Raw genomic sequence first — 16,273 nt, forward strand, 5'->3', positions numbered from 1 at the left:
TGTTTAGAACCTAGCTTTATATTTTAAAGATTAAAACAGAGAGAAATTTTACACCTGTATCTGTACTTGGATTTGTGCATTTGTATTGTAGATTTGCAGAGAATACTTAAGGGGTATTCACAGGAGAGTTACAGTCAGCTGACAGGAAAGAGGACTTGTGGGATGGGGTGAGGCCAAGCCTTAGGAAATTCCAGAAAGTCTTAAAGTTGAAGTGTCTTGTCTTCTTTCCCTTCTTTTAATATAAGGACTGAAGCTCCCTCAAGTGTTCTTGAGTAAAAATTTGAATGTGATCACAGTGTGTTACTGCAGAGTTTTTTCGAGTCCGAATTCCTGTTTTTCTTCCTCCTGGTGCTCTTTTCTGAACTTGGGAAATGTGAGGGAAGCCCCTCCTTCCTCCTGTACCTCACATCACCGCTATCAAATGAAAATCCTAAAACCTGTCTTAAAGGCATGTGGGATCCTGTTGTTAACATTTGAGTGGGTTTGCCAAGCACTCCACCTGGCACCTTCTCCTGAGAGCTGTTGCCTCACCTCAGAGCTGGAGTCAGGATAACTGATTTCCAGAGACACGTCCCCCGGGTGTCTCCAAGACCAGACTTGTGTGTAAGCTTTTTGCCTAAGTTCAAGGATAGCTTCACGGATCAGATTTTCCAGTGATGCTTAGTTAAGCTAATCATCACGGGGACGAGAATGGAGAAAATGTTCCGAACTGGATGTGGGAAGATAAAGTGAGGATTGCGCAGCTCTTTTTAAAAACCTTTGAATTGCATGGTACATGAACTGTATGTTGATAAAACGCTGGAAAATTATGCTTAGGAAGTTATGCTTAATCTGTCAGTTTAATTAAAAGTAGCAAGAGGCAAAAATGGAGGATTGGGAGCCCGTTTGTGCATCGAGAACCGAAGGAAGCCCTTGTCCCTAGCTGTTGGTTGGTCTGGTTTTAAATGGTTGTGTCCAGCACCCAGTGCAGGGATGCCTGTGGCTTTGGGCCCAGAAAGGTGTATGTATGACAGGCACGACAGGCCAGAAACTCACGTCTGCAGGCTGCCACATTAGCACATACGTGAAATCGTACTTGAACTGTACCTTTGACAGAAAATAACGGTTTGAAATACTGCTCCGGTGTTAATGAATACAGAACCATTCCCATGGGGTTTTTAAACCTCCCCCTCCCTCCCCCCCACTAGGCTTTTGCAGTTTTTGAGTCCTGAAATTCTGATTTTTACAGTGATTTTTTTTTTTACAGTGCAGTGTAGCACTTGGAATACATCTTTGGAGTTTCCTTTTTTTTTTAGGGATCAGTCTGTGAGCACTGTGTTGAAAACAAAACAAAATACGTGGCTGAAGGGTGCCCTTCCAAACCTAACTTTTACATTGGCGGGTGACTTCCTTTTCCAGGTGGGACCCGCTGGTGTAGCAGGAGTGCGTTGTGATGTCAGGACAGCTGAGCTAGGTCTGATGTGGCCAGGCTAGAGTCCCTGGTTTTTATGAAAATAGACTTAATTGTTTTAGTTTTTAATAAAAATAGATTGAATTGATCATGTAAATAGCAGAGCTAACTGGAGATGAATTTTATTAAATATACTGAATTTGTAGGGAACTACATTTAAGGAACTCTGGAGGAGCCCTGGTGGCATAGGGTTTATGCATCCGTTAGGCTGCGATCTTCAAGGTCAGCAGTTCGAAACCACCATGATCTTTTTAAATCGTTGTATTAGGGGCTCATACAACTCTTATCACAATCCATACATATATCAATTGTGTAAAGCACATTTGTACATTCATTGCCCTCATCTTTCTCAAAGCATTTGCTCTTTCCCTGTGTCTCTGGCATCAGCTCCTCATTTTCCCCCTTCTTCCCCAGCACAATCTTTGGGAGAAAGACGGGGCGTTCTGCTCCCATGAACAGTTAACTGTCTCGGAATCAGGGCTTGCCCTGAAGGGTCACTATGAGTCCGCATAGACTCAGTGGCAGTGAGTTTGGCTTGGTGGTGGTGTAGTGGGTTACGTATCAGGATGCTAGCTACAACGTCAGCAATTCAAACCCACCAGTTGCTCTGAGGAAGAAAGATGAGGCTTTCTATGCCCATACCAATTTGAAGCCTCGGAAACTCATAGGGGCAATTCTCCTCTGGCTTATTGGGCCGCCGTAGTTGGAATCGACTCTGTGGCAGTGAGTTTGGCTTGGGTTTTTGGTGGGTGGTGCCATGGTTAAAGGTGAGAGCGATTAGACCCCATTAGCCACTCTGCAGGAGACAGATGTGGCAATCTGCTTCCGTGAAGATTACAGCCTGGGAAACCCTGTCTGGTTTGTTGTCCTCGTCTCACGTGGCTGCTGTGAGTCCGAATCAGAACTGACTCGACCGCAACAGGCTTGCGCGTCGGTTTATATTCTTATACGTGTCTTCAGAAGTGTACCTACCGAGTGATTGACTTCCCGGTAATGGTGGATTTCAGGTAGCTCTCTTGCTTAAGGTTATCTGGAAGTGAATCGAGATTTGAATATAACTTCTGGTTCAAGACTTTCATCACAAACTGAGCTAACATGATTCACTATATATATGTACTGTGTCTGCGAATATTCCACACTACTAAGCGACTTTCTGTTCACCTTTCCAGTCTTAAAAAAAAGTGCCATGTTTAACTTTAACTGGACATCAACTCTAGATGAAAGGGGTGTCGTGGAGCTATTTATAGAAGTCATAAAAACTGTTTAAAAACTCTGTACCAGCCATTCTTCTGTAAGTGCTGGAATGCTTGGTTAGAAAGTCTTAAGCCTGCCCACAGTCAGCTTATAGTCTGCAGTGGAGGGACAATCAGACAGTAGTTTGATAAGCACTGGAATAGAAGTGTGATCAGGAACCATGGAACAGAAGAGTTACCTCAATTTATGTAGGAGAAAGTGGACTTCCCAGCAGAGATTTTATTTCCCCCAGCCTTGCAGGAACAGGTCTTTGCTAGACAACAAAAGGAGCCTTCTTTACAATGATGTAAAACTCACAAGCTGATTGATTCTTGTACAAGTCAAGGGTGAGGCAGAGAGTACCCAGTGAGGAGGCTGTGTATGAACCAAATCTAGAATTGGTCTTTTGTGATGTACTGAGCACGTGGGAACTACTTCTGGAAGTGAAAGGGGTCCTTATAGAATTTTGAGCAGCAGAGTCACTGATCAGATCTGTATTATGGACTAACTACCTTGGCAGCAGCCTGACTTGGAAAGTGAGGAAAACCAATTAGGGAATTCTGTAGTCCAGAAAAAAAGATGACACTGTGAGCCAGGACAGCAACCGGCAGCAGGGATAAAGTAGGGTAGGGATGGGAAACAGCCAATTGGAGGTACATGCCCCTGTCACCTGGAACATGAGGGCTCCCGTCTGATATTGTTGAAATGATGAGACTTGCTGGCTGACAATGGGCTCTCTCCTAGACTGTTCATCTCCTTGGGCACTTAGGAATATGCCGTGTTTGACATTTGTAACAGTCTGAAAAATTCTGTGGAAACTGGCATTCCATAAGCAAGACTATAGGATGTAACATTATTTGGGGTTTATTTATAGAAGAGATCTGCAGGTCTCTCTTCTAAACAGTGCATCAAGCATTTCTCATCCTCTCTGCAAAGCTTACTTCTAGGTTTTGTTTTTGAAACAGATTCTTCAAACCCAGAGTCGAAGTGCAGGTGGAAGGAAGATCTCTGATAACAGCTATTCACTTGATGACTTGGAAATAGGCCCAGGTAAGCAGAACATTCCATGCATGTAAAATCCTCTAGGAATGGCTAATTATCCCTCTTGGCCTCAAGGCCAATGCTTGTAAAAGCAGAGTGGCAACTGAGCATTATGCTTGTTTAAGAACGCTTTGAGATCGAATTGACAGCAGCTGCACGAAGACTATGAGGGCAATGCGTTTGTATGGCGGGGAGGAAGGGCTCCTAAGAGCCCTAGGAGAGTGGAGGCACACTCGGAGAGTGTCGCTGAATGGTGCCTGTTATGTTTTGTTGTGTACATTCTCAACAGTAGAAATAAATTCACTTTTTAAAGAAGAGTGGAGGTATTAAAAGGAAGTGCATCTGTTAGATAAAAACTAGCCCCAAATCCCATTGCTCTCTACAAATAGCGCCTCTGTTTTTAATCTCTCGTTGGCAGTGATAACCTAAGGGAACCAAGGAGTACCTTTCAGAGATTACAAAAGCCGTACTACAAAGAGTCTTGGCCCCACAGTCCTCTGGGGCTTGATTTGCGAAGAAGTCCCCTATCCCGTCAAGTCTTCCCAGTGGCGCCATAATGCCTTTAGGGCAGAATTGCGATGTTTCATGAAGGGCATATGCAGGCACTTCACAAAAGAAAAGAAAGAAGTGTAATTAATAAACACAGGAAAATCATCAGCCTTCTAGTAATCAACGAAATGAGTTATGCAAATTGAAACTGCACTGAGATCTTATTTTTCACATGTTAAATTAGCCACAAATTTTAAAATGCTCGCTAATCATGGTAGTAGGGCGTTCTTTTAAAGCTGGGAAATGAGTGCCTGTAACGTGCCTGATAAATGGCCATTACATTTCTGGGTTTCTTTCTCTGTACTCTTTAGTACAAGAAATTGGCTGTTCCGTTTGCAGTACCCCCAAATTTAGACTCTTTTAATTGTACTTTATCTCCTAATAAAACATGTTATTTGCATGCTTTCAGGTCACTTGTCATCATCTGCTTTCAACTCGGAGAAAAGTGAAATGAGGCGAAATCTGGAGCCCCCCCGCCTGTCAGAGACCTCCATAAAGGACCGGATGGCCAAGTACCAGGCAGCTGTGTCCAAACAAAGCAGCTCAACCAACTATTCCGTATGTGGAACATCACTCATTCATTCATGTTCATCCAGCAAGTGGTCACTGAGCACGAGAACTAGAAACTTCCTTCAGGCCCTTCCCTGGGAGCCCTGGTTCACCCCTGATCCATCACCCCATGATGGTTTCCCACACAGAGCCTGCCCTCACCTCATTAGGAGACCTGAGGGTGCTCTAGGTCTTGCCCTGCCCCCTCATTTTTCTGTAGGTGTATGATGCTGTCCTCCAGTGTCACAGAATTTTCCTGGCTCTTCTGTGTAACCTTTATTGCCTTTCTTTTGTTGTTGTTCAAGAAGGAACATTTTATGAATCTTAACAGAAACACGTATTTTTATCTTGGGTTTTGGGGGGAGAGGCATATTGACTGTGTTTACCCTTAACACAGGGACTTAATATTAAGCTGAAATTCATATCGCATAGAATTCACCCTTTGAAAGTGTACATTCAGTGATTTTTAGTGTGCATGCTTGCCAGATTACATAACTTTCACCATGATCAATTCTAGCAGTTTTCATCACCGCAAAAAGAAATTCCAGACCTGTTAGTGGTCACTACCAAGTCTCTCCTCTCCGCATCCACTAGGAACTACTAAAGTTACTTTGTCTCTTTAACACTTTGCCTAGCCTGGACATTTTGTATAAATGAAATCATACAATGTATTATCCCCGTAATCTTCAGTCCTTGTATTGCAATGGTTTCTTAAAGTGACAGAATAATGACTAAGGTAAAGGGACATAAATGCCTGATCGATGAAAGGCGTGGGTATTCTAAATACACCCACTCTGTATTTATCTGTTAGGTTAGGTTCCAAAGACCACCTATTCTCTGAAAATTGGCCTTATGAAAAAATGGAGGATGATTACATTATTCCATAACTGCTAAATTACATAACTGCCAAATTACATAACTGCCAAACCACCGGGAATCATGGCCCAGACAATTGGACACATAACCTTAACCATCACAGCCAGCATTGCTCTCACCTGGAACCTGTTTTGATGTCTGCCAGAGATACTTTGTTAATACAAAATAGGAGGATTTACTATTGTCATAAATGCAGAATTGGTGAGAGTCATTAAGTGAGGAGTAGGTACAGAACGGACTTTCTCTTTGTTTTGTATTCCTCTAGGAGTAGCTGGCAGCTGACACTAGAATTGTTGAATCGAAGTTTCCTTTTTAAAAATTCCATTTATTCACATATAAACAGACATACGCTTGAAATACATACATTTCAAACATTTGTTCCTTCTAAGATTTCAAATTACGAAGCACTAATCTCTTGATGTCCTAATTTTTTAACACAGTTGGAAGAATAGTATTGAATTTTGCTTATTCCTAAGCAAGTTGAAACGGGTGCATATTAGAGATCGTAACATGTGCCCTGGGAGCTAAGCCTTCTTTTCTTCACACTATTGAGTGCCCATTCTCCCGTGGCGTTGGTTGACTACTTCTCTGGGCAGTGAATGAATTCATCTTGATTCCTAATCAAGATGGTTGTAAGAAGAAGAGACAGTGCATGTAAATCAGTAGCAAAGTAGACCATCACAGGCTCATGATCCACCGTGAGTGTGAAAAATGTGCAAGCTTGGACTTGTTGGACGGCAAGTCCAGAGATCAGTGAGTAGGCCATCTGTGGAGCTGACTTCATGCCCTCTTGCTGCAGGATATTTCTTCTTCTGGGTGCACTCCCACTACAGGCAGTCCGACAAAATGACTCCCAAGTGGAAAAGCCTGTTCAGTGACTTTTCTTCTTCACTCCTCAGAGTGTTTCTCCATTGCCAGTCTTTGGCTCTGTAGATTCCAACGTTTTAGGAATCCTTGTAAAAGAACAGTTTAGATCTCATCCCCAAAGAATTTCCCAGGCCCCTTGTAGAGTATGGTTTTAAGAAAGCCCACACCCTCTGGCAGTCGTTCGGGAGGCTGGGCTTTGAGGCCGGCCCAAGAATGAGTTGGGTTTGTAATATGTGCAACTTGCCAGCTCCTCATCAGTATGCCTCCAAGAACTATGTGCCTTCCGTGGAACACCACACCTGGCGAAGCCGGTCACACTTGCACTCCCACATCAGGGCCCTGTGGCCACGCATTGCTTCATTTCCTCCTGGTGCCTGAGGATACACAGAACAGAAAGGCACTGAATTAGAAGATTACTGTTACTATGAGAAACTATTAGAGGACTACAGGAAGCCCTATGGGGCAGCGTGAAATCAACTCCATTGCACGCATACCAGGTAGGAAAGGAGGCCCTGGGTGACTCAAATGCTATTAGCCAGAGGCTGAAGGTTCAGGTCCCCACAGAGGCATCTTGGAAGAAAGAAATTCAGCCCTTAGAAACCCTGTGGAGCACGGTGCTAATGGCTCGATGTCACTTGACTTAACGTTAGTAAATGTCCATATTCACCAGCTTTTATGTTGACGTTAGATAACAATGGATTTTCTGCCCCAGTGGTCTACTACAAGAAAAAGAAAATGATTGTGCTTACCCATGGTGACCGTATAAATGCCTGCTTTTATTTTTTTTAATTTTATGTCAAGGAGTAAAATAAGGAATGTCAGTAGTAAAATGAATCGATTTTATGTGCAAAACATTCTTTGAAAGTCCCACAAGAAGGATTGTTTTATGGTATCATGAATTATTACTTGGCTGCATTTTTGGTTTTTGTATATGTGTACATCATCCCTGTCTCTCTTTCCAGGCCGGGCTTGTGTAGATATGGTCAGTATATTTTCTTCATTATTGGCACTTGGCATCTCCTTCCCTCTGCTCCAGAATGGTCTTTTTGGTAAAACTCACTAGCTTTGCATTCCCACAAGCTCGGCTGCTGGAAGAGTGAATCACAAGACTGTGTTTGTCTGTGTTGACGTGTGTGTGTATTCTAATGAGCATCCGGGCCTAGACTTAGCGTATAGCCCTTAACCTGAGGTGCGTGTCCACACAGCTGCTGCTGTCCTCTCACGAGTCTCTGGGTTTTGCTTGTGAGAGTTGGGGAGGTGGGGAGTGGGCGGTGGGATGATTTAGTTGAAGGCTCTTACCAAAAAAATTCTTTTAACGTCCTGACTTTTCTTAGTAGATGTGCTGTCAAGAGAATGGAATGGTGAGAATTAAAAAAAAAAAAAGTAGCACAGGTTATTTTCATTTTGTAGAATGACTTGCGAGCCAACGGTGGTGAAGTCAGAGCTCATAAACTAGAACACAAAGAGAATGTGCCCCCGGGCCCCGAGGTCGGCATCTCCCCTCAAGATGGAGAAAAGGTGAGTTCGTCAGTCTGGTGTCCTCCAGTTGCCAAGGCAGCATGTGTTCTGAATTAGAGGCTTAAAATTAGAAACAACCCTAATGCTAGAGCAGTAGTGTCTGGAAATTTGGTAACAGCTGCCAGGCCAGATTGTCATTTTTGCAGGTCACATAATTTCGGTTAGAACATTGTGAAACATTTAGCTGACCAAATAATGCGCCTCCCTTGGAAAACTCCTCTGCTCAGCAAATGTTCAGAAGGAAGAGAACTAAAGTCTGTTTTGATTAGAGATGTTATCTTCAGAGAACTTGCATATTTTTTCATTTAAGTACATATTTAACATATTTGATGCAAGACAATTTCATTCCTCCAGTGTACTTTGAAAGTTAGGCACTATCGCTTCTCGGCCTTTTGGCTAAGATCAAGTGAAAGTTAGGCACTATGCACGGGGGGAGGGTGGGGAGAGACAAGGCTCTACTCCTGTAAAGAGTTAACAATCTCGGAAACCCATAGGGGTAATTCTGCCCCATCCTCTAGGGTGGCTGTGAGCCAGCATCACCTCTGTGGCAGTGGGTTTTTTATGCAAAACTTGAAAAACGCAAGCATGCGGTCTTTATTGGAAAGGAATGTGGCATTGTAAAGGGGAGACAAGTAACAGGCTGGCCATCCTGGAACCATGCGGGAGCGCTGTGAGAAAGTGTGCAGGATTCTGGACACTCCCATGAGGACCATATAGCCTGACTTCCTCTACAACAGTGGTTCTCAACCTGTGGACTGCGACCCCTAGGGCGGGGGGGACGTTGAACAACCCTTTCACAAGAGTCGCCAGATTAATAACTAGCAAAATGACAGTTATGAAGTAGTAATGAAAATAATGTTATGATTGGGGGGGATCACCACAACACGAACTGTATCAAAGGGTCGCGGCATGAGGAAGGTTGAGAACCACTGCTCTAGAAGGTGATGTCTGAGCTGTGTCTTGAAAAAATATATGGTGGTGATATGAATAAGGGGAATATCAAGTTTGAAAAAAGACATTTCAGGCAGACGTACACATGCAGAAATTTGGAAACCAGTAACCATGCCTGACTTAGAAATTGCAGGAATGATTGGCTTGGCTGGAGCATGAGGTACGTGGCATCCAGGGAGAGAGACAGATAGAAGGAAGAGGGCCAGGGTGAAGTCTTAAGAAGCTTTTTTATGCCTAACTTAAGAGTTGGGATGTTTCTGCAAGTCTATCTCGATAAGATGGGCAGGATAAACAATCTGGAGGAGAAAACAACGGGACCGACAGTTCCAGGGGGACACAGGAGGGCGGGGGAAATGAAGGGAAGGGGGTGCCAACAAACCCAGCTACAAGGGAACAAGAAGTGATATAAAATCGATGGCGAGGAGGGTGTAGGAGACCTGGTGGGGCTTGATCAAGGGCAGTGTAGCTAAGAAGAATTACTGAAACCTTAATGAGGGTCGAACATGATAGTGGGACAAGAGGAAAGTAAAAGGAAATAGAGTAAAGAGCTAAAAGGCAAAGGACATTTCTAGAGGTTTAAATATAGGCGTGTACATATGTAAATATATTTATATATAGCGATAGGGAAATAGACCTATGTACATATATTTATATGTTAACTATTGAGGCAGCAGACAGACATTAGGCCTCTTCTTAAGTACTACCTCAATGCAAGAACACTTTGTTCTAATAACCTGGCATTCTGTGATGCTCACCTTCCCTACACGATTGCTGAAGACAAAGTGGGTGCATAAGCAAATGTGGTGAAGAAAGCTGATGGTGCCTGGCTATCAAAAGATATAGCATCTGGAGTCTTTAAGGCTTGAAGATAAACAAGCAGCCAGCTAGCTGAGAACCAACAAAGTCCACATGGAAGAAGCACACCAGCCTGTGTGATCATCAGGTGTTGATGTGATCAGGCATCAAAGACCCAGAACAAAAAGTCATATCAATGTGAATGAGAGTGTGAAGTGGAGACCCAAAGCCCATCTGTAGACAGTTTGACATCCCCTCACAGAAGGGGTCACAAGGAAGAGATGAACCAGTCAGGGTGCAGTATAGTACCAATGAAACATACACCTTTCCTCAAGTTCCTTAATGCTTCCAATCCCCCACTATCATGACCCCAATTCTATCTTACAAATATGGCTAGACTAGAGCATGTACATGGGTACAGATAAGAGCTGGAAACAGGGAATCCAGGACAGATGAATTCCTCAGGACCAATAATGAGAGTAGCCTTACCAGGAGGGTAAGGGAAAGTAGGGAGAAAAGGGGGAACTGATCACAATGATCTACATATAACCCCCTCCCATGGGGATGGACAACAGAAAAGTAGGTGAAGGGAGACAGCGGTTGGTATAAGACATGAAAATGATAATTTATAAATTATCATGGGTTCATGGAGAGGGGTGAAGGGTGGGTGGGGCATGAGCTGCTACCAAGGACTCAAGTAGAAAATGTCTTGAAAAAGATGATGGCAACATAGGTACAAATGTGCTTGGCACAATGGATGTGTGTATGGATTGTGATAAGAGCTGTAAGAGCCCCCTGCTCCCCTCCCCCAGCAATAAGGTGGTTTTTAAAAAAGGAGTTGGGATGTAGTCTCACGGGAGTGGAAAACCACTGAAGGAGCAGATCAGACTGACTCTGTGCATTAATCGCTAGGTAAATGCTTTACTTTGAGAACGTATTCATGTCAGAAGTTACATTTTCTCTTCCAGTCTGGTCCCCAATCTTTTTGGTCTTTCTGTCACTATGATGGCTGCATGTTAAGTAAGATGAGGAGAGAGGGCGTTCCGATCTGTGACAGCGATTCGTCTTAGCAGGAAACACTGTTGCGCCTGATGCCCTTCTTCAAAGATGACGGGGCTTGTTCGCAGCGATGGAGTCGCTGTCAACTCCTCGCAGTCCTTCAAAATGGGTCAGGAGCCATGGTTCTGAAACTTACCTGGCTACCACACGCCTTAGAACGTGTGGTGTATTGGCAGTGCTACGAGCAATTTAGGCAATGCACTGAGCACTTGGATCAGAGTAGATACACACAAAAAGCCTTACAGTCAGGTCCACAGTTTGAAACCGAGAGTGGAAAGTGTTTTAGAAAACTTAAAATCACTGTTTTATAAACATCCTCACACATGTATGTCAAGGTGACAGAAATACTTAGCAGTCGTGTCTTACTTGATCCCACGGCTGAAGTCATATAAAGTACAAGTGTTCCTGCAGCACCAAGCTGGGGACTGAGCCTGCAGATCCAGGTTCTCTCATTAGACCGCCTGGGCTGCTCCGCCTTGGCATGCCAGTTTTCAAATGGGAGTACGTTAAGAGTAATTCTGAAAATGTGTTTGCTGTTTGTCTCCATTTCCTGGTGCCGCTCTTACAGAAATGGAGCAGACATTTAGTCTCTCACGGTTCCTAGAGGCTGAAGAAAGACCAAACCACAGTCTCAGCCAGGTTGTCTCCTTCCTGGTTAGACGCCGTGGGTGTGTCGTGGCCTTCAACAACCCCCGCATGAACATCTGCCTCCCTGTTTGTGCCTGTCTCTCGTCTGCTCTTTTCACAATTGAGAAGTTATTAAATTTAGAGCCCACCTTACCTTGGGTATGGCCTGAATGCCATAGCAAAGAAAAGCCCTGGCCAAAAACAGGTTTAGATCCACCTGTCTAGATTACAACATGTATTTGGGGCACACACAGTTTGATCCGTTATCGTCTGTTTTCTTACATAATGTAGAACAGAAGAGTTGAGAGAGAAGTGTCCCCAGTATTGAAATTCCCCAGCCACCCCAGGCACAGTTTTGGGAATAATCGGCTGGAAAATAATGCTTGGATTCTGTTCTTTTTTAAATTAATCATTTTATTGGGTAAGCTCTTACAAATCTTATAACAATCCATCACTCAGTAGTATTAAGCACTTGTACCTATGTTACCTTCAACATTTCCAAAACAATTTCTTTCTACTTGAGCCCTCGGTATCAGCTCCTCTTTTTTCCCCACCCTCCCATGTTCATGAATCCTTGATCAATTATATATTATGATTGTTATTTCGTGTCTCCCGTCACCCACATTTCTGGTATTCGTCCTAGGGGGAGGAGCGAGGGGCGTTGCATATCCAGCCTTGTGATGGGTCCCCCCCACCCTGAATTATTTTCTACATCTGGTTTCATGTTTCATTCATGATTGTCTTCGTGCTGAGTTGAAGCTGGAACTTCAACTAAATTGGAGGATCAGAACATTTTAATGATAGCCCAAAGCCCAAACGGGCATTAGTGCATGCAACTGAATCACAAATTGGGGAGGGAATGGGTGGGGAGGAAGGGGGCAAAGATAGTACATCTTTTTCAAGCACATTCTGCAGGTTTATAAGTTCCTGGCGGCCTTAAAACATGCTTGAAATGGAATATTCTGTCAGGGTATCCTTTTTCCCCTTCTCCTCTGGTAAATGAATTTTTGCTTTCCTGTAATGAAATGTTTGAGCTCCGTCTCACATGCCCTCACCTGGCTGTGGTTGCCATGAAGTCATCTAGTCAGGCATGTGCAGTGATGTCGTTTTTGGCACAAACTGAATCAGAGGTGAGAGAAAAGCATCCTGAGGTGTATTCACCTACTAATTAGCAAGAACTGAAGTGTTTTTTATGGCCATGCAAAACTGTCAAAAATTTATTTCCTAACATTGAGATAACGCAGACAAGTTGATGCATCCAATGCCTGGCACAGAGTGAACACTCCGTGACTGCTGGCCACTATTGTGCTGGTCTGCTTTGTGTCAGAATTCCGATAATGAAAAGAAAGAAGAGTCGAAGAAACGATGGAGCTAAAATTCGGTTGTAGTCCGCCATCAACTTAAATCTCTGTTATAAATTTATCCTTTATGTACATCTTTAATGTGGCCTCCCAGACCTCTGACACCAGAATGAAAGAACATTCCATGAACGTTCCACACTGAGCCCTACCAATTGCCCCTTCACGATTTGAGGTGTGGAGGAGAGTATGAGGTCAGTGATCCAGTCCTGCTCCGACGGAGACACCGCTCGAGGGTGGCTGTAACCCACAGGGATGCACTCTCTCACAGGCTCAAGTCTAGAGGGTGACTTGGGAAGTTTCTGCTGCCCTCGAAGGAAGTCTCTTCTGAACTTCTGCTTTGGAGCAGTCATCCTTTGGCTGGGCAGCTCGCTCTCCCACATCTCTGCATGTTTCTTGCTTTCTTGATCTTATTAATATCAATAGAGATGAACTTAAAATACCCCCTTATACGGATTTTGCCTCATTAACAAAGACAGCCTAGTCCCAAGTGGACTTGTACCCAGGGGCTGAGAGCAGTGTTTCCCAAAGTGGCGAGAGAGTGTGCGCGTGCATGAGTGCGAGTGTGTGTGCACAAGTGCTCTGGACTGCTCTGGGGAGCAATCCAGGGGGTTCCAGAGACACATACCTGCACTTGATCCTGGATGATGGGCTATAGTACAAAATGTTCCATTCGGGGGGGGGGGGGGACACACTGAGTAATTTCTTTTTGTTTTTTTTCCTGAAAAGGGGGAAAATAAGTTCCAAATTAAGTAGGGGAACGGACCCATGGCTTAGAGGTTTTGGGTTCAACTACCGTATATATTTATGGGGACACAATTCAATCCATAACGAGAAGAAAGGCTTAGAGGCTGGTAGAAAGGAGGGAGAGAGCAAATAGAAACTTATTTTATTGAAATGTTATGGCTTCTGGGGAAAAATAAATATACATAACTAACGTACATGTAAGATCTGCCATCTTGCTCTAAATACTTCTGTCTTGAGACTGGAATTCAAAGGAAGCTGTCCTGAAGAAAATGTCTGAGGTTAGAGTTAGGTGTGTTTGCTTCCAAAGCTCTGTGCTGGCAAGCTTGTTTCACCAGAAAGTATTTGCTTAGGAAATAAGGAATTAGGGTGGGGTGGGGGCGGTGGGGGCTGTTTAAAGAATAGTTGCTGTGTTTGAGACGGTTTTGCCTTGAAGTGAGTTATAGTGAGCTTTGTTCTCTATCCGGACAAAGGCTTTTCGGTTTGCTTTGTTTGGGAAGGGAGGAGGAGATGGTTTAGAAGTTCTTTATAAAGGGAGATGATGCACACTTTTGGCAGCTGAGCGCAGTGTTTCTCTGTTGCTCTGTAATTGAGAGGCATGTTAATATCCTCATTAAAGACATTTTGTTGCCTCTTGTTGAAGTGCTCAGCTGTTCCCGCCACCGTTATTTCCCCCAGGCAGCCAGTGACGACTGGAGTCAGCGGGTTTTTATGGCAGTAGCAGCAGTTGGCTTTTATTTTTAATGTGATTTCTAATCCTGCCCCTCCCCCCCCCTTTTTTGTAGGTTTCTGCAGCCGAGAATAGCCTGGCATTCTGTCCCTCCCCTGCCGAAGATGACTCCTGTAAGCATTTGCTCGTAGAACCTGGAGGTGAAGGTCCTTGTTCTCCAGGCGGGGTTTGGTTCAGGCAGGAGTGTCCCCCATTACTGCCAGTGCTAAGGAAGAAGCATGTTGAATCCAGCAATTTAGACCATCAGATCCTTCCCTTGGCTTAAAGACAAATGCTTAAATACCCTTTCCTCATTTCATATCGTAGGGAGAAATTACATTCAATTAAATATGATTGACAATGAATACTTTTGAACTTAGACCTATCTTTTGAACCAAATCCTTTTGGAAATTTACTTTTAGTAGAAGTTTGGCCCAGGAGAATTTTTTTATTCATTAATAGGGATAAAGAACTGGAGTTTGACCTCCTAAAAGTAATTTATTCTTAGGCATCTAAATAGATAGTCTTGATTTCTAGCCATTTTCTAGGGGTGTTCCTGCTGAAAGACTACTGTAATGAATTTCGTTACCTTGTATCCTATTTTAGGATTATTCTGAGCCTATTTTCCCCAGAGACAAAATCCTCTTATTTTTATACCACGTCCCCTTTTGATTCTGATTTTCAGTGTATTAATTAGAAATGCAGTATAGCTTTCTAGTTCGTCCCCAGGCAGATTAGTATACTATCCTGAAAACTCCACAACTGAAAGAGAAGTATAGGCTAGTCTCTAGTAAACCACACACGGAGCTCTGGTGCATACTAGTTTCATGTTGGGCAGCTAACCTCAAGGTCAGCAGTTTGAAACCACCAACCGCTCCGCAGGAGAAAGATGAGGCTGTGTACTCCTGTAAAGAGTTACAGTCTCGGAGACGCATGGGGACACTCCTGCACTCTTCTTAGATGCTGAGTCACAATCAACTTGATGGCAGTAAGTTGTTGGTTTGGGTAAACACATTAAAATTGCAGAGAAAAACTTCCCTTGCTGAGTCCAAGAATATTCCTTCTAGTCATTTCTTTTGGGCTAACAATATTTTGAGTTTTCTTTTTATTTTCTTGAGTTTTCATTAGGTTTGCAAAAAAAAATTTTTTTTCTTGAAAACAAGTCTGTATCTTTTAGTACTTTATAAACTCAGTCCTAGATTTTAAGGGACTCTTTGTGGTCCTCCTCCTCTGAGTTCTGTAGGGTAAATACAGTATCAGGACATTAACTTGCACATACGGTGTTGCAATGATTATGGGAAGGAGAAAAAACATGCGCATACACAAAAATGCTGGGGCCTTTTCCTATAGCGTTTATCTATGAAAATGGCTCCCAGATGATAAAACAGGCAGTGTCGAATTAGATACTCACAGTGTGCCATGTCTGCCGTCCTGTCCCCTCGCTTTCCCTATTGGAGCTGAAGTGCCCCAGAAGGAGTGATTGGGAGTACTAGCTACCCAAAAGCTCTTTAAGTCTACAGCCTGCCTTTTAAAAATGACATGATACAGGGCAGAAGGGTCTTCCTATGGATGGATGGCTTGGATTCAGCCTGTGTGTGGCACAGTGTAAGATAGCCGCCCAGCTGGGAACTCAGTCTGTGAGAACTCGGTTTGCAAGAGCCTGAGGAGCATACCTTTTCATGTTTCTTCAGAAAAGCAGTGGATTTTGATACTGAAAAGACTTGTCATTGGAGGCAGTGCCTCCTCGTTGCTTTGGAGACTTCCCAGGAGATAAACAAAATGTCTTCTCTTTGTAATGGAACCAGGTACCTTCCAGGTGAAGAGCGAGATCCAGCAGCCTGCCTATCCCAAGCCACTAAGTCCAGATGCCAGAGCTTCCAGCCTTCCTGAAAGTTCTCCACCCAAAGCTGCCAAGGTACTGTGGCTCTGGTTCTCGAGCCTGTAGAC

The 16,273-nt window shown here is 43.7% G+C and overlaps 1 protein-coding gene across 3 annotated transcripts in view; it reads left to right on the forward strand.

The window, feature by feature from the left end:
* The window catches only part of LIMA1 (LIM domain and actin binding 1), a 126,717-nt gene that overhangs the window by 99,578 nt on the left and 10,866 nt on the right, over window positions 1–16,273 (forward strand). For 2 of the 3 annotated variants that reach the window (XM_075551700.1, XM_075551701.1), the window contains exons 5-9: window positions 3,649–3,733; window positions 4,683–4,831; window positions 7,976–8,083; window positions 14,403–14,460; window positions 16,132–16,241. In XM_075551700.1, coding sequence (XP_075407815.1) covers window positions 3,649–3,733; window positions 4,683–4,831; window positions 7,976–8,083; window positions 14,403–14,460; window positions 16,132–16,241 — 510 coding nt within the window. The other variant, XM_075551702.1, reaches the window with a different exon arrangement.

This window comes from Tenrec ecaudatus, chromosome 6 (assembly GCF_050624435.1).
Source record: "Tenrec ecaudatus isolate mTenEca1 chromosome 6, mTenEca1.hap1, whole genome shotgun sequence".
NCBI classification, from domain to species: domain Eukaryota; kingdom Metazoa; phylum Chordata; class Mammalia; order Afrosoricida; family Tenrecidae; genus Tenrec; species Tenrec ecaudatus.